The sequence below is a fragment of the Trachemys scripta genome, chromosome 1 (genome assembly GCF_013100865.1).
Source record: "Trachemys scripta elegans isolate TJP31775 chromosome 1, CAS_Tse_1.0, whole genome shotgun sequence".
NCBI classification, from domain to species: domain Eukaryota; kingdom Metazoa; phylum Chordata; order Testudines; family Emydidae; genus Trachemys; species Trachemys scripta.
The window spans coordinates 38,469,004-38,496,267 of NC_048298.1; the positions used below are offsets into that span (position 1 = coordinate 38,469,004).

The 27,264-nt window shown below is 39.7% G+C and overlaps 1 protein-coding gene across 5 annotated transcripts in view; it reads left to right on the forward strand.

Moving 5' to 3' along the window:
* GRM8 (glutamate metabotropic receptor 8) overlaps window positions 1-27,264 on the forward strand; it is a 491,761-nt gene that overhangs the window by 55,457 nt on the left and 409,040 nt on the right. Inside the window, exon 1 of one of the 5 annotated variants that reach the window (XM_034767894.1) lies at window positions 12,351-12,442. The exons of 3 other annotated variants lie outside the window; for them this stretch is intronic. In XM_034767894.1, coding sequence (XP_034623785.1) covers window positions 12,380-12,442 — 63 coding nt within the window. In that variant the 5' untranslated portion in view covers window positions 12,351-12,379. Of the gene's footprint in view, window positions 1-12,350; window positions 12,443-21,877; window positions 21,894-27,264 lie in introns of those variants that run through there. One more of the 5 variants, XM_034767910.1, reaches the window with a different exon arrangement.

Here is a 27,264-nt window from a genome sequence, read left to right on the forward strand (position 1 = left end):
GCCATACTCCTGGCCCCATTTCAAGCAATTTGCTTTCTGGGGGCAGGAAGGGCTGAGCAGTGTGTTACATCACAGGGACAGCTAATGTGATTGGCCCTTGTCCATGGAATATGGAGGGAGGTGAGGATATTATTTGCATGACCATCCCCTGTAGAAGAGCCATTCACAATCTGGCCGTTCTATACATACACATATTCCTAATCAATCATTTGTTTTTTTCCCCTTTGGAAAATATCAACATTCTAAGGATTAATATCAACAAATATTGCTTCTTTTAAATGAAGAGTATTTTTGATAGAGATAATGAAGTAGTGAAAATATACTTTGCACTTGACATTGAGAGGAGATAGGTTGCAGGTTTTTTGTGTGTGTGTGTGTGTGTGTGTGTGTGTGTGTCATACACATTCCAGCTGGATTTGAACTGTGGAGCCCTAAATCTGCCTCTGTCACATGGGTGCCACCCCTATATTGTACTAAATGAGAGGTGCACACATGTATTGAGGGCAGTATTAGGGCCAATACCTTTGAAATATAAGAGATTCTTCTATCATTTACACCAGCTGTTAATCCAGAATAACAACTCTGATGTCAATATTGTTACTCTACATTTATACTGATGTAACAGAGCAGAATCTGGCCCTATATCTGCCAGACCAGTGGTTTTCAACCTGTGGTCCGCAGACCCCTGGGGATTCACAGACTAGTCTAAGATTTCCAAAGGAGTCTGCACCTCCATTCAAAAATGTTTATGGGTCCACAAAAGAAAAAAGTCTGAAAACCATTCTGCTAGACTAACTGGTTACGGTTAAAATCCACAAGAATTTAAAGGTACTATTTTGCCACCAGAGGGTGTCCATATTGTTCTAGAGTAGCAGCCGTGTTAGTCTGTATCCGCAAAAAGAAGAACAGGAGTACTTGTGGCACCTTAGAGACTAACAAATTTATTAGAGCATAAGCTTTCGTGGACTACAGCCCACTTCTTTGGATGCATATAGAATGGAACATATATTGAGGAGATATATATACACACATACAGAGAGCATAAACAGGTGGGAGTTGTCTTACCAACTCTGAGAGGCCAATTAATTAAGAGAAAAAAAAACTTTTGAAGTGATAATCAAGCTAGCCCAGTACAGACAGTTTGATAAGAAGTGTGAGAATACTTACAAGGGGAGACAGATTCAATGTTTGTAATGGCTCAGCCATTACCAGTCCTTATTCAAACCGGAGTTGATTGTGTCTAGTTTGCATATCAATTCTAGCTCAGCAGTCTCTCTTTGGAGTCTGTTTTTGAAGTTTTTCTGTTGTAATATAGCCACCCGCAGGTCTGTCACTGAATGACCAGACAGGTTAAAGTGTTCTCCCACTGGTTTTTGAGTATTTTGATTCCTGATGTCAGATTTGTGTCCATTAATTCTTTTGCGTAGAGACTGTCCGGTTTGGCCAATGTACATGGCAGAGGGGCATTGCTGGCACATGATGGCATATATCACATTGGTAGATGTGCAGGTGAACGAGCCCCTGATGGTATGGCTGATGTGATTAGGTCCTATGATGATGTCACTTGAATAGATATGTGGACAGAGTTGGCATCGGGGTTTGTTACAAGGATAGGTTCCTGGGTTAGTGGTTTTGTTCAGTGATGTGTGGTTGCTGGTGAGTATTTGCTTTAGGTTGGGGGGTTGTCTGTAAGCGATGACAGGTCTGTCTCCCAAGATCTGTGAGAGTAAAGGATCATCTTTCAGGATAGGTTGTAGATCTCTGATGATGCGCTGGAGAGGTTTTAGTTGGGGGCTGAAGGTGACAGCTAGTGGTGTTCTGTTATTTTCTTTGTTGGGCCTGTCTTGTAGGAGGTGACTTCTGGGTACTCGTCTGGCTCTGTCAATCTGTTTTTTCACTTCAGCAGGTGGGTATTGTAGTTTTAAGAATGCTTGATAGAGATCTTGTAGGTGCTTGTCTCTATCCTAGGGATTGGAGCAAATGCGGTTATATCTTAGAGCTTGGCTGTAGACAATGGATCGTGTGGTGTGTCCTGGATGGAAGCTGGAGACATGTAGGTAAGTGTAGCGGTCAGTAGGTTTCCGGTATAGGGTGGTATTTATGTGACCATCGCTTATTAGCACAGTAGTGTCCAGGAAATGGACCGCTTGTGTGGATTGATCTAGGCTGAGGTTGATGGTGGGATGGAAATTATTGAAATCATGGTGAAATTCTTCAAGGGCTTCTTTTCCATGGGTCCAGATGATGATGATGTCATTAATGTAGCGCAAGTAGAGTAGGGGCGTTAGGGGACGAGAGCTAAGGAAGCGTTGTTCTAAGTCAGCCATAAAAATGTTGGCATATTGTGGGGCCATGCGGGTACCCATAGCAGTGCCGCTGACTTGAAGGTATATATTGTCCCCAAATGTGAAATAGTTGTGGGTGAGGACAAAATCACAAAGTTCAGCCACCAGGTTAGCTGTGACATTATCAGGGATACTGTTCCTGATAGCTTGTAGTCCATCTTTGTGTGGAATATTGGTGTAGAGGGCTTCTACGTCCATAGTGGCCAGGATGGTGTTTTCTGGAAGATCACCGATGGATTGTAGTTTCCTCAGGAAGTCAGTGGTGTCTCGAAGATAGCTGGGAGTGCTGGTAGCGTAGGGTCTGAGGAGAGAGTCTACATAACCAGACAAGCCTGATGTTAGGGTGCCAATGCCTGAGATGATGGGGCGTCCAGGATATCCAGGTTTATGGATCTTGGGTAGCAAATAGAATACCCCTGGTCGGGGTATTGTTCTAGGAATTCGTAGACATTGATTGAGAGTTAAAAGAAAATGTTAATAAAATCCCCTGGATATTTTAGGGCTTTGTAATGGGACACAGACACTTTCACCTTTAAATTCAAATTCAGCTCATTTCAGTAGTGAATGAAAGTTCTTAGCCTTAGGCTATTTGGAGGCATATATGAAATGAGTTTGGTGATTTCGGTCCAATTTTCAGGGGACAGATGTCCACATCACAAAGCAGTGCCCACAACTGGCACCCTGTTGGCAGTCTCAGCAGCAGTCAAATTTACATGAAAACATTTGGAGGAAAAGGAAAATGCAACTTTTTAATAAAACATACAAGGACTAGAAAACACTCCCTATATAGCTAGAATATACAAGAAGCCTTAGGCACGGTTCCCAAAATGCTGATATGGAGTGGAATACCCTAGAGTCCAGTGGATAGTGCACTCCCCTGTGATGTGGGAGACCTACAGCTTATGAAAAAGATAATGTAATGGATTTTACTTTATCATGAAGCTAAGAGGAAGGTGTTACAATTTGCCTATAATTCATTTACTAATAGAGCACCTATTAAAACGATTTTCATATGTGATGTCTGAGTGAATGTGTACTAAGTTTCAGTGGTTGGAATGATCAGTGTAATGGACCAGATGACGCATTACCTTATTTTTCTAACTTGAGTTTAAGGCGCTATTATGTTTGTTGAAATTTTATCAGGACTGCAATAGGAGTTATACAAGAAAAAACAAAACAAAGATATGATTTGTCTTGTAAACAAATCTCATGCTAGCATCAAGATTTAGGAGACAAGCTGCCACAGAAAAGTATCTCACAAATGAGCTCCTAGAGATAGCAGTGAATAACTATGGTCAGCAGATCTGTAACCTTCTGAGATATTTTAAAGTATTTTTAGATGAAACCCAGATAAAAGAAAAACAGACTCAAAAAACATTTCTGACCCATGGCTTTATCCTATCTGGTTATACATCCCAGCCTAATTTTTCAGAGGTACTGAGTGCACACAACTCCCACTAAAGTGGTAAGTGCTCAGTATCCATGAAAATCGGGTCCCATTTGTCTTAAATTAAATACATATACTGATGCCCTTTGGGGCAGGCCATTTTCACCATTCTAGGGGAGTAATCATTTTTGTTGTATGGAGCAAACCCAATTCCATAGTCCATACTGGGGTGCTCAATACTAAATCAGTCCTTATGCCAACCCAATGTGCTCCCAAACTACTATAACCTACACAGACTGAAAAGACAATGTATTTGGGATTGGGCTCAAGAGCAGATACCCAGCATTCCATGCTACCCAAAGTGACTGGCCATCAGCCCCAGCCTGCCTGAGAATCTACTTCTACTCATTATTATTTGAAAATAAGTGTCACTATGAAACAGCAGCAGTTGCTGAGACACCTGAGGGAGCAGTGGCCAGAAAACAAGACTCATGCTGGACAATCACATGTCCCTTATTTCCTTGTGTATGGGTTCAAGGTTAATGTGTTTCACTTATGATGTGCTTCCACAGTAGAACAGACTGGACATCATATATACACACACAACTACAGCTGGGCCTAAGATAAGCCTGACTCTGAAAAAGATTTTTGGGTCATGGAGGATAATCAGTTGAACATAAGCTCCTAGTGCAATGTAAGGCCAAAAAGTGTTAATGTGATCTTTGGATGCATAAACAGGGGAAACTTGAGTAGACGAAGAGAAGTTATTTTACCTCTATATTTGGTGTGACTGCTGCTGGAATACTGTATCCAGTTTTGGTGTTTACAGTTCAAGAAGGATTTTAATAAATTGGAGAGGATTCTGAGAAGAGCCACGAGAATGATTAAAGGATTAGTAAACATGCCTTATAGGGATAGACTCAAGGAACTCAATGTGTTTATTTTAGCAAAGAGAAGGTTTGAAATATGCCAATCACAGTTTATAAGTACCTACATGGGGAACAACTATTTGATATTGCTCTCTTCCTACATAACATAGAAAGGTATAACAGCTGGAAGCTGAAACTAGACAAATTCAGACTGGAAATAAGGTGTTAATTTTTAAGAGTGAGAGTTATTAACCCAGGGTTGTGGTCAATTCTCCAGTGATTCTCCATCACTGGCATTTCTAAATCAAGATTGGATGCATGGCTAAAATAATGCTCTAAGAATTATTTTTGGGAGGTTCTATAGCCTGTGCTATAGGGGAGGTCACACTAGATGATCACAATGATCTCTTCTGGCCTTAGAATCTATGAATCTATTTGAGTGGGGTGTTCTGTTTTGAAAAATAATGGGTTGGCACCAGGTTTGAAATATTTAGCCTCTTTGGTGCCACAGGTTGAAATGTTGGCAAGTTTGGTTCATTCCTTCATCCTTGAGAGAGAGAGTGAATTTTGTGCAATTTACTGAGTGAGGTTTTCCAAATGAGGGACTAGACTTTACACCACTCAAGTAGTGTAAAAGGAGTGGGACCCTGGCCGCAAGTATCCTAATGCGGATTCCCCAGGCATGGGGCAGTCCCCAGGAAAAACAGAGCTTGCTTCTGTGCCCCCCCCTCCCTGCATTTATCCTCTGTTAATGTCACCACAGGGCAATACAAAAACTAAGTTTGAAGAAAATTGGTTCAGTTTTTAAATTAGGAATAATTTAAATTACGGAAATTAAAGTTACCAATTTGAAATTTTTTTCATAATCCTCTTAAAATTGATTCAAAACTATTGTGAATAACTTAAACTCTGGCCTGTCTCAAACTCTGGATTATATCAAACCTGAGAATCCTTCTTTGGGCCAAGCTTAATCTGACACTTCACAAATAGAAGTTTGTCACAAAACAGAGATCATTTTCTTATAGTTGAGAATCAAACTCAGGAGGGCCTTAGTCTCTGGACCATTCAACTGCAAACATTCTTACCTTTGAAAATACTGATTCTTGAAATCTGGCTTGTTCTGCATATTGCACTGTTTCTGACATAAAATCAAAGTAAAAAAATGTCACCATTAGAAGCCTAAATACACATATAGGTACCTAAATAAAACCTGTCTAATTTCCTGAAGTGCTCTGCACTCCTACCTCATAGTAGCTGTGGGTGCTCAACATTTCTGCAAAGCAGGGCGCTTTTATATAGGTTCCTTAGTATGTATTTAGATGCCTAGTTTTGTGCACACAAATTTGAAAATGTGGGTCCAAGCAAGTACTGAAGACTGTACGTACCATAAGTTAATGTTGTATTACATTATACATAGTGTTACTTAGCAAAAGGAGAGCCTATTTTAAGAGAGTCACACACAGAAGCAGAGTTAAAGTTAAATTTTGAACTTTAGCTGTTCATTAACGGACTTTTGAGTACTTGATTTTTTAAGTCTTAATACATATTCCTTTACATTAGCTATTCCTTTACAAAAATTTGTTTTTCTTCCACTGAAGGATACCACCTTTTTTGTTTGGTCTCTTTCACGGGCCAGGATAAATGGACAGACTTAACTGACAGCCGTTTGCAATACCCAGCAATTTACAACTATCTATGGATATTAATATTATTCTTGCTGTGATTTTGGCATCAATCACATTGCTTGTAATTTTGTGCCAGTGGCTTGAATGAAAGAGCTTTTGATGTCCTTGCAAACCAGCCTTTTGCTGGGATTGTAAATAAAGCATTAGATTAAGTTTATACTTAATAAATGAATGAAATGGAAAATCGGTGAGTGATTTTTGGAATGGTATCCTAATATTAGACTAAGTACATAGTGTTTTCTACTAGGGTCTAATACGTTGTCTTATATAGCACACCCTTTAATAAGTTCATTTTGATCTTGTGATTATTGTGATTTGATGTGCACAGTAGGATAAGTTTTTCTGAAGTGAACTAATCCCCTTGCCTTTTTTTTTTTTTAACCAGAATTAGAAGGGGAGACCTTATTAGTTTGTGAGCTATTAAGTTGACTATCTAATTAGTTAGCTATAATGAGCTAGTACCATAGATTGAAAACACCTGTAATTTAATTTTGATTGACAAATGATCCCTTTGCATTAACAATTTAAAAAAAATAAAAAGAGTAGGATACCAGCACCTGATGTACAGATATTTATATATACACACCTGAAAATATTTTATTCATTGTCTCCAATGTGGGGAATTTTCCTTAAGGGTCTTTTAATTGTCTTCAACTGTCATTAGCTGTATTTCTAATTGCACAGATTTCTGTGCTTATAATTTCTGCCTCTGTATCCCTGCATCCACAACAGAAAGAAACTGCACAACAAAAATAAAGCAAGCAACAAATGAAAATCAGACTCCCTAATCCAAATGCCATGCGTAGGAACAGTACTATTTGTAACTGTACCAGGAAATATAGTTGTTAAAAACGTACTTTGATTTTTTCCCCATTATCTTGCTTCACCAAAATAATAATGTTTTCAAAGATATAAACCTGTGGAAGAAAGACGCATCTGAATGAGAGCTGGTTGCATTTTTTCATTGGAAAAATGGTCTTTTTGCAAAACTGAAAGTTTCTGTGGGAAGAGATTTCCATTTTACTGCCAGCTCTAATTTGAATATAGAGGCTGCTATTAAATATAATGTATAGGTATAGCTTATATTATTAAACTGAAATTGACTCTCCTTAGCTAAATGGAATACTAGGATAATTAATTGTTACTATCCCACTTATTTCTCATTTCAGTAACGCCCTGAAATCTGACTGGCTGAGGAGGTTTGATTTGCCTAAGTAATGACTAAATGGCATTTTCTGAACAGCTATAGAGTGCATATGCCCTGTACAGAGAACTCCTTGCTCACATGCCCATGATAAACATGGCCCTCTCCAACTTCTGACTCCCTCTCCACTCTGTGCTCTTACCTAGTCCCAGATATTATGTATAATTTGAATTTAAAAAACGAATTACTCTTAGGCTCTTTTTTTCCCCCCAAGAGCCATAGTGGGGCAGGAGGGAAGTGGTGAGAGAAGATGGACTGCTGAAGACTTACAATGTTTGTTGTGGGGCATATGAATTGTAATTCTGAGGCTAGTACACACATTAACAGGCATATTTATGATAGCTAATGAAAGCAGAGATGATAGGAACAAGAGTGCATTTCAGTACAAGAGTAACTAGGATTTGTCCAGTCAACTCAGCTTTATACTGTAATAGTAGTGTCTCAACCAGTCAGAGCCCAAGGTTACTATACAGTTATTGATGCATAACTGTATATTTTTTGTCATTTTATGCAAATCCCTGCAGCCAGATTGGCGGAAGGGGTCTGATTTGCATAATCTCTGCATGATTATTTCTCAATAACTCTACTGTATGTAAATCCCTTAATTCTGATAGTTATTTGCCATTATTAGCCAATCAGAGCCCAGGCATTTGCATAATCATATTAGGGTTATTGCTGAATAACCATAGTGTGACTATAGAAATCACTTGTTTGATTGGCTGCTGTAATCATAGTGGCAGACTAGTCACCAATGATTACAGTAGTCAAACAGACAGAGAGAATCTGGGTCTGTTTTTGATTTGTTGGGTCCCACCGAGATGGTGTATTACTATTAGGAAGACTTTGTTCAGTGATGGGCTGTTGGGGATCTGGTTGCAATGATGAAAGGCTTACTCTGGGAGGTCACAGAGAGCTAGCACAGGTTTTGTCAAGAGAGGCATCCCTCAGAAGCATTTTACCAAGAGCGTTTTGCCGGAGGCATTTTACTTAGCAGGAGATTTGTCTAGGGAGGCATTCCCTAGAAGCATTTTCTCTTTCAGGGGTTTTTCTGTATTCCCCTGAGGCTTTCTTCCCTAGCAGGGGACTTATTTATGGCATAATATCTTTTGATGTTTTCAAAGCATATTCTGTTTTTGTATGATTTGTGTCATGCTTTTTCTGCAAGAAAAATGTTGCAGCATAGAATAGTTATAGCCTGAAAGTGCCTATTTACCCCATGTCACACTGGGGTGCTCTGGCTTCCTTCTCTACTTAGTTGTGTGCAATGGTGATGTAGCCATGTTGGTCTCAGGATATTACCTTACCCACCTTGCCTCTCTGGTATCTTTTATTGGACCAACTTCTGTTGGAGAGAGAGAGACAAGTGTCAAGCTTACAAAGAGCCTTTCTTCTGAGTCTTTTATCATTTTCTTGTGTGTGTTCACCCATATAGTTGTTGTTGAGGTACTCCACAAGACCCATGGATCTTGAAAAGTGTGTGGTGGGGGGCGTTGATCATTGTAGCAGTGGAGATATGTCTGCAGGTTTTGCATCTAGTGTTCTGACAGGGTCTAGTGCAGCTTTGAGTTGGTGTGTCCCGGTCTGGGGGGAGCTTGCTTCTGATGATGAGCTTGGAGAATTTGAAGGCAAGAAGAGGGGGTTCAGGAAAGATTTATTTCAGGATGTGGTCCCCATCGTGTATGAGTTTTTGCTGTTTGGCACCCTGCATGGGCTCCAGTGTGGAGTAGTAGGTGACAACTAGGGGTGTGCAGTTAAAGGGGTTTTTATTTTTATATTGAAGCAAGGAAAGCCCATGTGTAAGTCTGAAAGTTTGTCTTGTTGCCCACAGAAGTTGGTCCAATAAAAGATATTATCTCACCCACCTTGTCTCCTCTACTTAGGATTTTTAACTGTGTACCAGCAACAAAAATGGTCATGTCAGTTCATCAATTCTTTCAACTGAAGCAGAACCCCTCCCTCCAAACAGCATATATTTTATGAGCGCAGTATTTAATTACTCCTCCCTCAGTGCACATGCATCATTCTCATTACCGCTAATGGGAGTTGTGCATATAATCAAGGCAGGAGCATAGCACCATATATTTGGCTCTTTCAACCATGGGAACACAAATAAGATCAATGTTCCCACTTTTTGGCTTCATATTTCTCCAGTGCTAGCTGGTGAAATGTTCAATTACATTTTACAGAGTTTCTAAATTTGTCAGTCACTTTTTAGTGAGTCTGAAACTCTGTTGCTTCCTTTCTAGCATTCAGTTCTGTCTAGAAAAATTGCACTGTTTGTTGACAATTCTTACTAAGCAAAACGTATGAGTGAGTGCATTCCCTCTGATTTTCCTTTCATACTGAGCTTATGTCCCTTAACTTCAATAGAGTCATTTCTGATTTAAACCAGTATGAATGGAGAATCAAGCCAAGGTCTTTAGAAGTAGGAAACTAGTGCTTCTACTGCTGACTGACTAAACTGTCTTTTAAGCCCTGATTCAGGAAGGTATTTAGGCATGTGAAGTCAATGGGAATACTTATGTGCTCAGAGTGAAACGTGCTTTGCTGGATTGGGGCCTTAAAGAGCAGTATTTTCTCCTCTTACTGGAACAGCCACCGGGAGGTAATCCTTTTATTAAGGGATAGAGTAAAGTCAAAATCAGGGAATTTAACAATATATTCTATGTGTGTTGAGTTTCAGACAGCTGCATGCTTCATTGCTGCTACAGCATTTACTATAGTCTCTCTTAGGATTCTCTTGTCCTATTTTCAGAACTTGGCCTTGAAGTACTACTGATTTTCTGAGGCCTCAAATACTATGTGATATGAATATGATTTGCTGAGATGTTTGTATAGTCTTGTTATCACTGGTTAGTATGACCGTGCAGCTGTTCAGCAATTATTTACTATGGAGACAAACAAACTACAAAACTGAGAAGCAGTTCATAGAAAGTTTGGTAATTGCTAAAACCTGGCCCAAACCACACTCAAATGCTACAAAAATAGAAACACTATCTGTGAATGTTGCGCTGGTTTTGAATGTCATTGTTTTTGAAGTAATATCTACATGGCTAGTATTGAAATCAGCAATGTTTTCTCCAATAGAGAAAATTAATTTAAAATGTCATCTGTTTAATTATTGTTTGTTATGCCTAATTAAGAATGGTAATTTATTAGCTTTATTTGTAGCATACTTAATATGTTGATTTACGGGGGAAAAAAATTACAAGAAATTTGTTTTCTAGTGCCAATGTTTTTGGAGCTCTTTAAACATCTCTTACAAAGTGTTTTTACTATGGGTCAAATTAGGGTCATGTGGGCAACATGGGTTCTGGCAGTGCACACTTACCATTCCTAAGGGATGTGCAAGGGGGGAGGAGGTATTATGTCTGCATAATAAGTGCTGCTGGTGGACAGAATGGTGAATGCTAGCTCTTGTGCACCTTTAAAGAGAGATAGCACCCTGTGCTTCACAGTGCAGACCTGCCAGTGACTCCTAATGTTCAGGGTGGAATGGGGCCACAGCAGTGCCTGTGTTCCAACAAGACACATTTCTGTGTGCTAGTAAGTGCTGGTGGCAGAGCTAATCCATCTCCCTTTGTATTACTCAGGGCATGCAGCCAAGTTATGGGTCCCACTCCAATGCACCTGGGCAAAATCAGCCATAATTTGATCCTAAAGGGAGTAAATTAATTAAAATGAACACATTTCTAACTATAGAGGACCTGGAAGACTGTAGATGTCCATCTACAGTATCTATTGATGGCATTGATATGTGGCTTGAATGCCTCGATGCATGGAACTGGACCAATAATTGTTCCGGAACAGGAACAACAAAAGCTGCTGTTAGGAAGCAGAATAAAACTGAAAAATAAATATATAGTCTTCATTAAGAGCAGAATGCTAATGAAAGTTAATCAAATGCAAAAAGTTATCTGATAGCTGTTTAATGTAGCTTTATTGAGGAAAAGAAATTGATTAGAAGAGATGGACTTTGTGAAAAGGAGCCATCTTCAAAAAGCTGTGGGAAAGGGCAGAAATGCAGACAAGGTTTTTCATCATTCTCTGCTGAAGTGACATTGACCTTTCTAGCTGTTTAAGGGAACTGATTTTAGATAACTGCATTTTAGATACTCTGTTACAGATATGTAAGGAATATATGTTGCCAAAATGTCTTGAATTCTCTTGAAGGCAAGAACCCTAATTCTCAGTATATCCATATCTGTGCTGAGCACAGGGGGATTAGGAAAGGTGGGTTTGTGTTCCCTGTGTTCCTGGAAGCTGGTGTAGCCCCCAGTGTCATTTAGAGTAACCTCATGGATCTGAGCCTAAAGATGCAGAGACTAGCAGAGTGCAATGTGCCCTGACCTGCCCCAATATGCTCCTTGTGCTGGGGGCAAGGAGCAGGGCCGGTGAAGGTCTGCTACAGTAGTTGTACATTGGCGAAAGAGAGCACTTACACAGGGAACGTTCCCTGGGTATTATATTAATATTGTGTAATTCTATCCTCTTCTATGAGCCTTTGTACCACCAGAGTATTGTAAAGGGGGTTTAGCACAATGGAGAATCAGACCCCAGTTTTCACTGTTCTCTTTCTCTCTGTCCTGTGTCTGTGTGTGCATGCACACACCACCTTTCAGTTCATGAAGATTTTTACTTGGAGGAATGCAAAGCAGATCTGCTGTGCTAATTCAGGATGAGTTTCTTACACACACTGCTGAGAAGTTCCCAATTTTTTTTCATGGAGTACATGGCCTTTTTGATGTGTAACTGATGCTATAATGCAACGTGGCAGCATTTTGTGACTCTCTTCTCTAGAACTTTTGTATCTTGCTGAATGAAAATTTACTTGCTCTTCTTTGTACAGTAAGACTTAAAGAAAATGCCCTTATAGACCGAACGCAAAAATGAAGGATGCAACAGCTGCAGCTTCTTCCATTGGCACAGATCCTGCTGATGCACTGAATCTAGTATGTTTAACATTGACTAAGATGTATTGTCTATTGCAGGGGCACTCGCGCTGCTCGGGTCCTGGCCACCGGTCCGGGGGGCTCTGCATTTTAATTTAATTTTAAATGAAGCTTCTTAAACATTTTTAAAACCTTATTTACTTTACAACAATAGTTTAGTTATATATTATAGACTTATAGAAAGAGACCTTCTTAAAATGTTAAAATGCATTACTGGCACACAAAACCTTAAATTAGAGTGAATACATGAAGACTCGGCACACCACTTCTGAAAGGTTGCCTACCCCTGGTCTATTGTAAAGACTTAGAAAAGGACCAAAGTTAAATCTGGTGACTCCTGCTTACTTTTTAAAATTTAAACTCAAGTGTGAATTCTGCCAGATATTGTCTGGCTGGTGATATATCCTGAATATTTGAGAGGTTTTGTGTAGAAAATGTGTCCACTAGCTCAATATTGATACAATTATTAAATATAAATATAACCCTGCAAAAGACCTACTATTGATATGCAGGTTTCTGTAGTAGGATGGCATTTTCTAGGACTTTACATAGGAATGCAAGGCTTCCTGTTGATTCAGATTAATAGATTTTAAAGCAGGACCATTGCAGGGGTGAAAGTAAGCCGGTATGGGCCGATATGGTGTACTGGTAAAAAGTGGCTGCCGGTACTGGCCCGTACGCAGCCAACATTAAAGTGCTGCCCCTTTTGTGCCTCTCGGCCACCGATGGGGGGGACAAAAGGAGCAGCTGCCCCAGGGCCGGCGATTTAAAAAGGCCTGGGGCTCCAGCTGTTGCTACTGTAGCAGAGGATGGAGCCCCGAGCCCTTTAAATTGCCTCTGGAGCCCTGGGTGGCGTGGCCCAGGTAGCGCGGATGGGCTGGCCAGGGGATGCTGACCCCCCCCGACCCTACCCCTTCCGCCTGAGGCCCCGCCCCTTCTGGGGACCGGAACCGACCCCTGTACTGGTAAGTGTTGAATGTTACTTTCACCCCTGGACCATTGTGATCATCTAATCTGATCTTGTGATTAACACAAGCCATAGAATTTTACTTACTAAATCCTTCAGCAAGCCCGTATCTTCTGGTTGACCTAAAGCATGTCTTTTAGAAAGAAATCCTAGCTGATTTCAAGTGATGGAGAACCGACAAGATTGTTCCAAAGGTTAGTTATCATCCTTGTTAAAAAATTGCAACTCCTATCCTGAATTTTTCTACCTTCATCTTCCAGCCACTGGATCTTGTCATGACTTTGTCTGCTAGATTAAAGAGCCCTCTACTGTCAAAAATCTTGTTCCCCTCTAGGTGCATATAAGCAGCAATCAGTTCACCTCTTAACCTTCTCTTGAATTCACCCTCAGCTCAGATGCTAGAAACCTCCATAAAAAGAGAGCATTATTAACTGGTGACTAATGCAAGCAGGTGGAACTCATTAATTTAATTGGGATATAACAAATTTTGAGGACTGTCAAGGCAGATATAACTAGATGTTGTGACAGAGGAAGCCCTGTAAGGAAACCCTATGAATAGCCAAGTTTGGGGAGAAAGCTGAGGCTTATATTATATGCTTATTGTCTGAATTAACAATAAAGCCAAAAACCTAAGGAGCACATAAGTTTGGACTCTATACAATGTATGTAGACTGTTACCAAGCAGGAATAGTCCACTTTGTAACAGTTCTTTGGATAGTCAATCGAAGGGATAACATAATTTTTTACATTTGGACAAAGATTTAATATTTGATATTATTTCACCTGATGCTTTCTGAGTCTGGAGTAACAAGAATAGAGTTAATAAATTCATGATATGTAGGCAAAACTGATGATTGCTTGGTAGGTTTTGACATATTATTTTTATTTTCTGGCTTCTTAGATTTCATTCCAGCTGTATGTATGAACAAGAAGTGAGATGAAATGTGGGAATTGATGCAATTTTGTGTTTTGATGCATGTGAGAAGAATCTCAAGTGCTTTTGTTTCCTCAGAACATGGGGGAGTGTGTTGAGAAGTAAAAATAAATAAAACAAAGATAAAAGCTGAATTCACAGAATTATGTCTATTATGACAGAGTCAGAAGAGCAAATTTCTGATGATCTATTTGGGCAACAAAATGGCAGATGAAATTTAATGTTGATAAAGGCAGGGAGGATAGCTCAGTGGTTTGAGCATTGGCTTGCTAAACCCAGGGTTGTGAGGTCAGTCCTTGAGGGGGCCATTTAGGGAGCTGGGGCAAAAATCTGTCTGGGGATTGGTCCTACTTTGAGCAGGGGGTTGGACTAGATGACCTCCTGAGGTCCCTTTCAGCCCTGATATTCTATGATTCTATGAAATGCAAAGTAATGCACATTGGAAAGCATAATCCCAACTATACATATAAAATGATGGGGTCTAAATTATCTGTTTCCACTCAAGGAAGAGATCTTGGAGTCTAAGTGGATGTTTTCAGAGAACTATCCACAATATGTGCAGCAGCAGTCAAAAAAGTAAACAGAATGCTGGAAATAATTAAGAAAGGGATAGATAATAGGACAGGAGAATATTATATTGCCTCTATATAAATCCATGGTACACCCACATCTTGAATACTGTGTGTCGATGTGGTCACTCCATCTCAAAAAAGATATATTGGAATTAGAAAAGATTCAGAAAAGGGCAACAAAAATGATTAAGGGTGTGGAACAGCTTCCGTATGAGGAGAGATTAATAAGACTGGGACTTTTCAGCTTGGAAAAGAGACAGCTAAGGGGAGATATGATTGAGGTCTATAAAATCATGACTGGTGTAGAGAAAGTGGATAAGGAAGTGTTTACTACTTCTCGTAACACAAGAACTAGAGGTCGCCCAATGAAATTAATAGGCAGCAGGTTTAAAACAAATAAAAGGAAGTATTTCTTCACACAACACACTGTCAACCTGTGGAACTTGCCAGAGGATGTTGTGAAGGCCAAGACCATAACAGGGTTCAAAAAAGAACGAATAAATTCATGGAGGATAGGTCCATCAATGGCTATTAGCCAGGATGGGCAGGAATGGTGTCTCTAGCCTCTGTTTGCCAGAAGCTGGGAATGAGCGACAGATGATGGATCACTTGATGATTACCTGTTCTGTTTATTCCTCTGGGGCACCTGGCACTGGCCACTGTTGAAGGACAGGATACTGGGCTAGATAGACCTTTGCTCTGACCCAGTGTAGGGCCATTCTATGTTCTATAAAGGTGGAATTCTGTGCCTGCAGGGAGCCCCATTAACTTCGCTGGTGCTTTTCACTTTTGTCTTCCCACGAAGAACAACTTGCAGGATGGGGGCCTTGGTCCTTATATTTTCTAAGTGTTCATACTATGTAATGTGAATTTACATGACATCAGAAATATGATGGTTTAAATTCAATAAAGTGGTGATGGCATGTAACCTGAATATTAGGCAAGACTTTAGATTTTATCTATCTCTTGTAACTTCCCTCAAATATTCACCTTGAGATTTTCCACATTTACCCCCCTGGAAATCATTGCAAAGCTTCTGTTGGTTTCCATGGGGACAGGATTACTCACCTTAGTATCTGGTCAAAGGCAGATTATTGTTTCAAAGTTTGAGCAGAATGTAGTCAGAGTGTGTGTGTGGGTGGGGGGGAATAGTCTCACATTATTAAAAAAACAAATTCTTGTAACCTTTTTTTGAACAGTTTTTGTGCTGAAATTGCTACAGATAGAGTTAAAATCTAGCATGGAAACAGCCTTGATTGAGGGGAAATGACCTCAAGTATTCCAGAAACACCTGCTTTATTTTGACCGAGTTAAGGCCTGTGGAAGAGAATATTGTATTCTGTGTATGTATCAATGAAAAGTTTAGTGAAGTAGTGCAGTGAATGAAGTGAGGGCTTCCATGAAATCTTGAAAGCCTTAACTTATTTATTGCATGTCTTGCAATTTAAAAGCTGCAGGCCTTCTAAGGTTCTCTTCTGTGAACCTGATTAGATATTTGGTATAGGGTGTTCTGGTGATGGCTAGCTAAATAGTACCACAGAGTAATTATTTTTCTCTTAAAGAAAACCTAGGAAATTCCATTTAAAATAACTGTTGGGAATATGCATGCACAGCCTTAATTCTTCTCCCTTGCACGTATGCCCTGCAATTCAGTTTTTTATTACATCATCGCATACTATTTCTTAAATATTATAGTATTTCATTAAAAAAAATCTACATTCTTAATACATATGTGAAGCAGCTTGTAATACTATTTACCACTGTATGTATGTCAGATACATTGCATTAAAATTGTGTATGTGAAGAGTACATGGTGTACTGTTCTTACACAACACACTGCATAGTAGGTATATAATATGGAATAATGGTGAAAACTTGCGGGCATAAGAAGATCGCCAAAATTGTTGGTAAGTTATTTTTGTGGCTAATTGCCTCATCTTCTAAGGATGGGCCATGCTGCTGATTGAAATTAATTTGTATAATACATGGTTGCTGTCTCAATGGGAGATGGTGGCCAGTGTCTCTATGGGTGGACAAGAAGAATAGAGTAAAAAATGTTTCTTCTGTTTTTTTAGCTCACCCCTTCTCCCTGGGAACTGTCCACAGATGCATTCCTTCCGCTAATCTGTATGAAAGGACTGTGCAGGGTTAGCACCACTAGGCTACCATCTAAGAAGGAGAGATGGGACCATAGCCTTGTGCCACTCAAAACATTTGCCAGCAATAGTGCTGAGCCCAGTAGGGCAGCATATGTTGCAGCCCTTTTAGGGATGCAGCAGTGAGTGAAGCCTCCCCCACACCCTGAACAGATCTGTCTCCCAGATCTCTAGCTAGAGTGTTGACTTCTCTTGCAAAATGGGTTTGTATCTACAAGGCAAAATTGAGCTATGTTATTAAAATACATACCTTAGCACAAAGAGAGTGTATCCTAGTGACCCTAATGCCAACACATTCAAAACCTGTAGGGTATAAAGTTAGGATCTTAAATCTATAATTACGTTCCTAAATATAAGTGATTTGATTTTCAAAGCCTCTCATCTCTTGCAGCTCTCATTGATTTCTGTGGGATTTATGGGTGCTCTTCCACTTCTGAAAATGAGGCCATGTATACATTGGAGCACCAGGTTTGAAAATTTGACCTAGGTCAATAAAGATACTTTGTACCATTATGGCAATAAAAATAAAGTAAATACAAAAGAATGAAAAAGATGGTAAATGTGTGAATCTAAGGTAGTAGAAAAGAATATATGAAGCTCTATTTTAGTATATGACAAATGTAATAATGTAACTAAAGACTATTTCATAATACTTATATACTTATTCACGGTATAGTTCACCTATCCATAGCTCTGGCAAGAGATCTGGGCAGAATCAAGACTGCATTGGCAACTTTAACTTTGTAAGTTTCTGACACTTTAAGTGTGTAAACATGCAACTATTACATTAGCTTATTATAGCTCTTTTCAGACGGAATTAAATACCAGTTTTTGGGGAATAAAGTATATATATATTTTTCTATTCTTAATAGATACTTTATGAATACCTGTAGATGTAAATGTAAAGAACTCTTAAATTTCCACTACAGAAAAAACTCTGTGACAGAAACCTAGTTAAAAAGCTTTTCCATGAACTGGGGGAAATTGGAACTACAGTGCTATGACAATTAGGTGTAAGGAAATGTATTTTAAATATCTACATCACCGAGTAATGTATTCATCTTTTGGAGACCATTTAGTGTAGCAAGCAACTGAGTGAATGGAATGAGATTATTGCTACACAGCCCTGATTTTATTCTCATGTCTGGCACACTGTATTCATCTGTTAAACTGAATGCTAAGAGTATGTTTGAAGCCAGCCAGTCTTTTTGTTAGTATCCGACTGTTGTGACATCTGCTTCTATAAAGCCAACATTTTCATCTTTCCTTAGTAATTTTATTGTTAATAGTTGTTTCAGTATACTGCAGCCAAATTAAGCCCATTTGAAGGATATGTATTATGGAGTGTGAAAAGACTTGCATCAGCAGTAGCATACATTTATAAAGACTGAGTGACATAGAAAACAACTTCATTCGTGAATGGCTAGGCTTGCTAGTGTAGGTTGATGACTAGAGTTGATTGACTGGAGCTAGAATTTCCTGTATGCAGGAAATTCTGACAATTTGAATTTTCCTGTTGTCCTGAGTTGGAACAAAAAATCAAAATTTTGAAACTTCCTGCAAATGAAAATTCCAAAATGTTTCATTTCAAATATATTGAAGTGGCCTTATTGAATCTTTTAGTTTTGATAAGGTTGACATGCTTCATTGAGGCTTTTCTATTATTATTTATAATCTAAAAAATCAAACAAAGAAATCAAAATGAAGCATATCAATAATAAGGGGGAGGGATAGCTCAGTAGTTTGAGCATTGGCCTGCTAAACCCAGCGTTGTGAGTTCAGCCCTTGAGGGGGCCACTTAGGGATCTGGGGCAAAATCAGTACTTGGTCTTGCTAGTGAAGATAGGGGGCTGGACTCAATGACCTTTCAGGGTCCCTTCCAGTTCTAGGAGATAGGATATCTTTATTTATTTATTGATGAAATCAATATGTTCCTGGAAAAATTTTTGATCTTGTCAAATCAGGATTTTCTGATGGGAAAACTTTCTTCTGAAAAATTTCAACCAGTTTTATGGTGACCACTGAAAATGGATAAGTGAAACTGAAATGTAAAAATGCACTCGGGACTAATTTATATTAGCAAGTGAAAATCAAATTGTATGTGCATCAACACAGGTTGTCTTGGCATTGTGACAGATTTCTGTTACCAATCTGCCTGAGGCGTCAGGTGATCAGGCAGGATCATTAGGGGAGGAGCTGACGGAGCACACCAAGTGTCTAAGTTTTAAAGCTTTATTAATAAAATAATAAAATAACAGTGCCGAGCACTGGGAATGCTCCCACGTCACTCACAGGAAGAAAGAAAGCGTTAATGCCCCAAGCCCTAACCCACTTTCATACTCACACACCCGCGCTGGCCAAGCCTGGTTGTAACGTAAGAAGAAGGGTGGATGGGAGTTCTTGTCCCGTGCATGGGTCATCCAGGGTCCGCTGTGACCCTTCCGAAAATGCCTTGTGATGCTTGCAAAAGCGTTAGCAACATACAGTGCTGATCTGCCTCCCCAGAGGACCCCATGACTGAGGGGGCCAGTGGGTTGTGACAGCATTACTAACCCGACTTGTCATCAGAAGCCACCACTTGGGAATTTGATGTTTCCAAAATTTATTCAATGCAGTTGGCACATTTAAATTTGGTTTGGTGTCATCTTGTTTATTCTGAGTTCTTTTAGCATATGCAGCCACAGACTGAAGGAAGAGCATTTCAAAATAAAAGATGTTCGATCATCAAAATCTGCTGTGGTATTCATAAACGTAAAAGTATAGAGCCCCTAATACAAATCAACTGTGCACTGTGTACAGAAATACTTCTTTAGAGAGATGAAGATTGTTGGCATAGAGAGATGCAGATTGTTGGCACAGTGTATCTACTAGCAAAGTCAGACATAAGCTATCCTGTGTGAGGTCTCTTTACAGAGAGTGATGATAAAATTGTGTTCAGAAATTTGGTTATCCTTCATCCATCAAAACTTTTAGCAGGTTGTTAAAGTGTGTTGTAGACTCCTGCAGGTTTAAATCACAGCAGGGCCAGAACAGCTCCTTATTCTACAAAAGTAGAGGAAAAGGAATTCCATGAAGTTTACTGTGTGGATATCCTGAAACCAATTAGGTTCTGTCTTCTCTGAGTGATCAGGAAAATTATCATGATACCTTATTGGGGTAGGGGTTTGCATGGAGGTCCCTGACTAGCATTCCTTCTCACTCCTCTGATATGCCATGCTACGTGTTCTGGTCATCTCCCTGGCTACGAACTTCCATCCCAAAGGTGGTTGCATTTCAAAGATGTGATTTCCTTTACGTGTATGGTTTATAGCATTCTTGGGATCCTCTGGAATGAAAGACAAAATGGGTTGTATGTTTCCATCTTGCCTAAGAGGAGTGGAGGGAGGCAAGATATGCCAACATATATGCACAAAAGCAAGGCAGAGGAGATTTGACAAACTATTTCTTCAGAGCAAAGGACATTCAGGTTATCACAATGAATAGTGCCTATGGCTACTGGAACACATGTATGCATCACATGGGGATGCTTCTGAGCTACAGAAGTACAGTACTGCTTTGTGCTTTCCAGCAAAGCCAGACTGGCAGGGTCAGGATAACCTGGCAAAATGTTTAAAGAAGCCCTCAAAAGTGCACCTGAATCAATGACCTGAAAGCTACTTTTTGTGCGTGTGCTTTCATATGCATACATGTATGGGAATCCCAGCTAAGGAGGAAACCTTCAGCCTACTGATCAGGCTGAGCCTCGCACTTAAGCGGAAGCCTATCTGAAGGGTGATGCATACAGTTTGACTTTGGTTTCAGGTGGTTTGGAATTCTTTGAATGAAAATAGGGGAAAGGGGAATTTTATAGAAATTCTGTGAGTTGGTTTGAACATATAGTACTGCTTCCTTCCTGCACTGCATATTGTTCTCTCTGGTATCATGAAGGCACTCCCAATACAGGCAGACAGCAAGAGCATGTGTGCAGGGGGAAGCTGCCTTAGCCAATAGTCCATTGGAGAGTGGCCCTGTCCAGGTTTATTTTTCAGCAGCAGCACAGCACTATCCTCTGCCCTTCATGTTGGTCCCAGTGAAAACACGTAGCATCCGTGAACGGGAGATGGGAAACAGTGAAGCACATGTCAACACCTCAGCACATGCCACTGCTTTATTACTTCAGCCTGTGGTGACTGAGAAAGGAGGACCCAGGGGAAAGTGTTGAAGGGTGTGGGAGACCAGGAATAAGGAATGGAGGGAGAAGTTAAAAGGGGCAGAGAACAGATGGCGGGATGGAAGGAGTGATGGTGGAGCTACGGTTAAGCGGGATGAAAATAGAGGCAAGAGATGTGAAGAATGGCAGGTAAAATGTAGTGTGGTTAGTCAATATATATATATATAGGCACACCCCACTAATATGGGGTTTTACAATATTAAATATTAATATTGTATACATTATAACATATATGAACATAGGGTAGTTGTGTTAACTGAATTCTATTATGCTTTCCCCACAATGCTGTTTACTCCTGCTCACCCATGCTCAGGTATGTATCCCATAACACTTTGCAAAGCTAAAATACTAAATCTGTCAGAGACAAGATAGGTTCATTCTACATCCTGTACAAGCAGGGAACGGCTTCACAGACCCTTGGTGCCTAGAAAGTGGTATCCAAAGCAGAGATAAGAAAGGAACAAGCTGATACAGAAAAACATGAGACAAAGCTGATTGGTGGGTTTAGCCTTGAGTGACCTATAGAATGTTCTCTAACTTGTAAACAACCATGCTATATATACAGCTAGTTCTGAATACGTATAGCGAGACTCTGCTATCCAGACTGGATTGGTAAATATTAACTCCTTCCTTTCTGTACAGTTCTTGTCACAGAGTAGCTGTAATAATTTCCCCTGGGCACAGTGAGTGCAAACTGTCTGTGAAATGCTGCCATTCTTATTTGATGGTAGGTGGTGGTTGTTGTTGTTTTTTTTTTAATTCGGTGCTAACTTCTCACTGGTGAGAAGCAGGAATTTTTCAAAGGGGCAAAAAACTTTGAAAAAGTCACAGAAAAGTTTTGAATTACATGAAAGAAACCATTTTTTTTTCAATTTTTGGGTATAATATACTAACTTTTTTGACTGTAAGTGTGCTACAGCTTCCAGTTAGAGGACTTGAAGCCAAATTTACATAGGTATTTAGGCATCTGAAGATGGGTATGTCTGAAAATCCCCCTACTCACCTAAGTGAGTTAAGTACTTAACTCTTATTGAAGTCAATGGGAGTTAGGCACCTACCCTGCTTAGTGCCTAGTGGGATTTACTAAGGTTGCTATCTGAATCTTTAGGTGCCTAAATAGCTGTCCCTTATTAGTCCTGTAGCTCAGACTGTAGAAGCTTATACTTTAGCTCTTCAATCCATGACGACAGCCAAGATGATGGTTGTTACATCTGTGTATAAGTGCTAGCTGGGGAAGCTAGGAGGCAACTAGAATGCATTTAAGGGAGTATATTGTCTCTTAAAGCTTCAAACACTTCTTTAAAAGTGGGTGATCTGACTTGGTTTAATACTAACACTTTATTTATGTTTTTCACCTTGACTTATAATTCTCTCCCACCTCCCCCAGTTATATTCTCTTCAGTCATTACTGTACCAGCACAACTGCCACCTAGCCAATAGTTCATGATCAACAGTGTGTGAAAATGATACACAATCTGTTTTCACTTCTATAGGGTGGGAGGAAAGGTGAGGGCAGGGGAAGAGAAAGGACAATCATCCCAATGGTTAACTCCAGAAATTTTCCAGTCTCTGATTGGGATCTGGCAGCAGCAAGAGGGTTAATACAGCAACTTTAGTCACTGGCATAAGTGGGTGCAACTCCTACTGACTTCAGTGGAGATTCTACCTTGCGACTTCAGTGCTGAATTTGGCTCCTGGTGAGTAGAACCACCAGGGCAGCTCATTCTTGTATTGACTAAAAGAAACAGAATTGCCTATAAAGCAAGAGATTTCCCCCTTCTTCAGGATGTTCTTAAGTCAATAAACTGCCAGATGACAATCCGAGATCCCACATCCCTTAAATTACTAGCTATATATTCTATAGTACTAATTAGCAAATGAATTTAAAAAGAGAGAGCCGACTGGAGCAGAATCCAATTTTCCAGCTCCCACGTAACTTTATTGTCCCTGAATTAAAAAAGCAGCTGTGCTACCTCATCCTGAGACTGATCTCTCTTTATATATTCTCATAATTCATCACAAGCAATTACACGTCTTGAAAAACTGGGTAACTTGACAGACCCTAATGAAGTAAATACAGCTAAGAGGGCTTTGAAATATCAGAGCTCACACTGAGCTCAGAGTTCTGAGCAAGATGAACAAACTGATGCACATAATTAAATCTGGGCCCCCCCCAATAAGTAGAAAAGGAATTTGAATGGGTTAAGAAGTCCCTAAGGCTGTCTGGCCATTCTTAGTTTCCTGTTTGATCTACTGATTGGAGAATGTGTGAAACAGCAAAAGAAGAATTAAATGATTCCCAAGCTCAAATCTCCTCCCCATATGCTCTGATTTCAGCATGAATATTATCCATTTGATCTACAGTTTCTTCATCTCATCATACAGAGGCTGGGTTTAAACCTCAGTTGGGTTTAAAATATTTAGAAAGCTGCTTACAGATGGTGGGATAACTTAATGTAGCTGGTATTCAGAGAGGCAAGAGACATGATGTAAAGTGATGTGAATATATCAGAGTGGAGCTCCCTTACTGGGAAAATGCCACCGTTAAACATTTATCAATAGATTTTTGTTGCATACAACACTGACAGTTAAAGCTGTCCTTAGATGGATTTTCATCCTCCTGGAGTTCCATAGCAGTGCTAAGCGTGACAAGATTTGCTTCAGATGTAAAAATGTGTATAATGCATAAGTACCTTTTTAATGTTTTCCCTTTAGTGCATCACAGTGCATAGAGAGATGTGTGTGATGGGTTCAGTCACAGAGAGCCCCTTGGGACTGTCACCTGATGTGCTGAAACTACCTCTGAGCCCGTTTCCCCTGGCAGCATAGGACTCCAGAACCCTGCCTTGTTGAGCCAGACATGCTAGCCTGCTGCAACCTGGACTCAGGGTCTGTGCCATGCCCCCAAAGCTGCAGACTTTAAAAAAAAAAATCAGCTCAGCAGGTTACTTTTCCAGCACCCAGACACCCAGTTCCCAGTGGGATCCAAACTCCAAATAAATCCATTTTACTCTGTATAAAATGTATACAGGGTAAATTCATAAATTGTCTGCCCTCTATAATAGTGATAGAGAGAGATGCACAACTGTTTGCTCCGCCAGGTATTAATCACTTACTCTGGATTCATTAATAAACAAAGGTTATTTTATTAAGTATAAAAAGTAGGATTTAAGTGGTTTCAAGTAATAACAGACAGAACGAAGTAAGTCACCACGCAAAATAAATAAAAAACACGCAAGTCTAACCCTAATACATTAAGAAACTGTTTACAGGTAATATCTCACCCTCAGACATGTTCCAATAAGCTTCTTTCACAGACTAGACTCCTTCCTAGTCTGGGCCCAATTTTTTCCCCTGGTATAGTCCTTGTTAGTTCCAGCAGACATCTCGGGTGGTAAGCAGGGGTTTTCTCATGACTGGCCACCCCTTTGTCCTGCTCCACCCCCTTTTATAGCTTTGGCACAAGGTGGGAATCTTTTGTCTCTTTGGGTCCGAAACCCCTCCTTCTAAATGGAAAAGAACCAGATTTAAGATGGATTTCATTATCAGGTGACATGGTCACATGTCACTGTAAGACCCCTAGTCTCCATTCCCCCTGGGCTGGCCCACATGTACACAGGAAGGCTTTCAAGTAACTAAGGCCATTTACAACTGATTGTTTCTGGAGCACCTTTAATGGCCTCCACTTAATATGTTTATATCAGTGATACAAGTTTATATCTTATTCTCCTAACACCAGACATAGAAATAATACATGCAAACAAATAGGATGAACACACACAGTAGATTATAAACTTTGTAATGATACCTTACAAGAGACCTTTTGCATAAAGCATATTCCAGTTACAACATATTCACATTCATAAGCATATTTTCATAAGGCATATGGAGTGCAACATCATAACATGTATGTTTCAGGATTGGTTGATTTGTTTTGTAGATGCTCCATCTTACATAGGATTCAAGATTCTGGTATCAAATTACATTCCTTTGTGGTATCCCTTGTGTATAATTACAAATAATGACTTCTAATGAGTCCCTGACCTCCTTCAACCCATTAGAAAAAAAACTACTTTCCAAATTTTTAACATTTCATATTGTACAAGATAACCTTCTTGATTATATCCTACTATACCATGTTGGCACAGCAGATGATGAAAACTAACATGTTTTCCCGTAATGTCATTTATTAAACCTTACTAAAAGGTACTTTTTAGCTAATGGATAAAACTCAGGTGGTGCTAAGTATCTTAATTTCTGCTACCCACAGCCTGCAAAACAATTACCCATATTAAATTCAATAAGTTTATCTTCATTTTATTAAGAGCCTGATCCTACAGACCATTATCTATTTGAGTAAACCTACTGATGTGAGTAAGGATGTGGATGATGGGCCTTATGCGTGTAAGGCCTTTTGGGCAGGGACTGTGTTTTCCCTTTTGTTCTGTGATGTGCCATGGACATCTATAGAAATAATAATACTGTTACTAGCAAACAACCATTAAGAGTCTTAATTCTGCTCTGTGTTCATGAAAACAACAGTGTTGCATCTAAAAGCTGACCCCTGCTCAGTTTCAGGGACACCTGGGGTTAGCCATTAGTCAAAACAGCTGGAGGGAAGCCAGGGAAGAGAATAGATAATGAAAAGAAATGTAGTAATGATGTACTCTTCCTACCTCAAAAACATATAAGATGTGATAAAGCACGATGTACATCTTCATGATGCCTGCACAAGTGATGCCAACATCTATACACAGGCACAGAAATGCTCTGCCCCACCATACTACACATGAGCCTTTGCTGAATTTTTTGCTGTCACTTATGTCCTGAAACTCATGGGACTAACAGAGCTGTAAGGTGCTATTCAACATGAATAAGGATGCAAAAACTGGACCATAGAGGAGACGATAAAGGAGGAGGGCAACAGAACAATACGAAGAGGCTAATGCATAATTAATGGCACTGATAGCAAGATATGGTACATGAGTGAGGGAAGAGGGATCAGGTCCTTACATGGAAACTCTTCAGGGCAGGAACTTCATTGCCTTCTGTATACTGTGAGGTACCTAGCACATATTTAAAACTGTTCTACTCCCATACGGGTATCCAAATGCAAACTGACAAATTTTATTGAAGTTTCAAAATAAACTGTTACAAATCATATCCTCATTTTTAGAGAAAAAAGTTTTTTGTTCTACTGATAAAGAGCAAAGGTTTCATTGCCTGGCATTTTATGTTAGCATAAACTTTATTTTTACACAGCAACGCTTACGTGCATAGGGACCTTCCAGAGGACCTGAAAGGAGCTGATCCTTAACTACCGATGTACAAGATATTATTGTTCACAGGAAACAGGACAGTGTGGATTGCTAACTAACGGGAACCAGAGTGATTTAGAACCAGCTGATGGCAGCCTATAGATTATACTTTTGTACTTCACTTTTCAAATACTTGTAAGTTCTACAAAACTTTATTTTTTCTAACCAAAATGGATTTTAAATTGCAGTCAGTGAATGTGGGTCATAACTATTTTTTGCTCTAGCTAATATTGTTAAAATATTTTTCATAGTAAATGTATAATGACTTCTCGAACCAGATGCATTATTGGACACCCAAATTACTTCTGTGGTTGATGGGTATCCTGCCAACTATGTCACACACCTTAACTTAGATGAACAGTCAATATCTGTACTTCTAAAATGTACATATAAATGCTCTACCAACAGGGAATCCATCTCTAAAAAATCCTTGGGACAGACTACCTGCTCCCACTGTAAAACCCATAGAAGGAGGCCTGAAGTGTAGACGTATCTCTTAATGGGAGGAGGGTTTTGTGGTCCCTGGAGTTGGCAGGGGGCATTACAGATCATAGATGTCTATGGAGCAGGACACGCCAGGCATCCTAAAGGGAAGGCTCTGTGTTGATGCTCTGGTCACTCTTTTCCGGTGGTACTACCACTGGGTGCTTCTCTAATCTACCTCA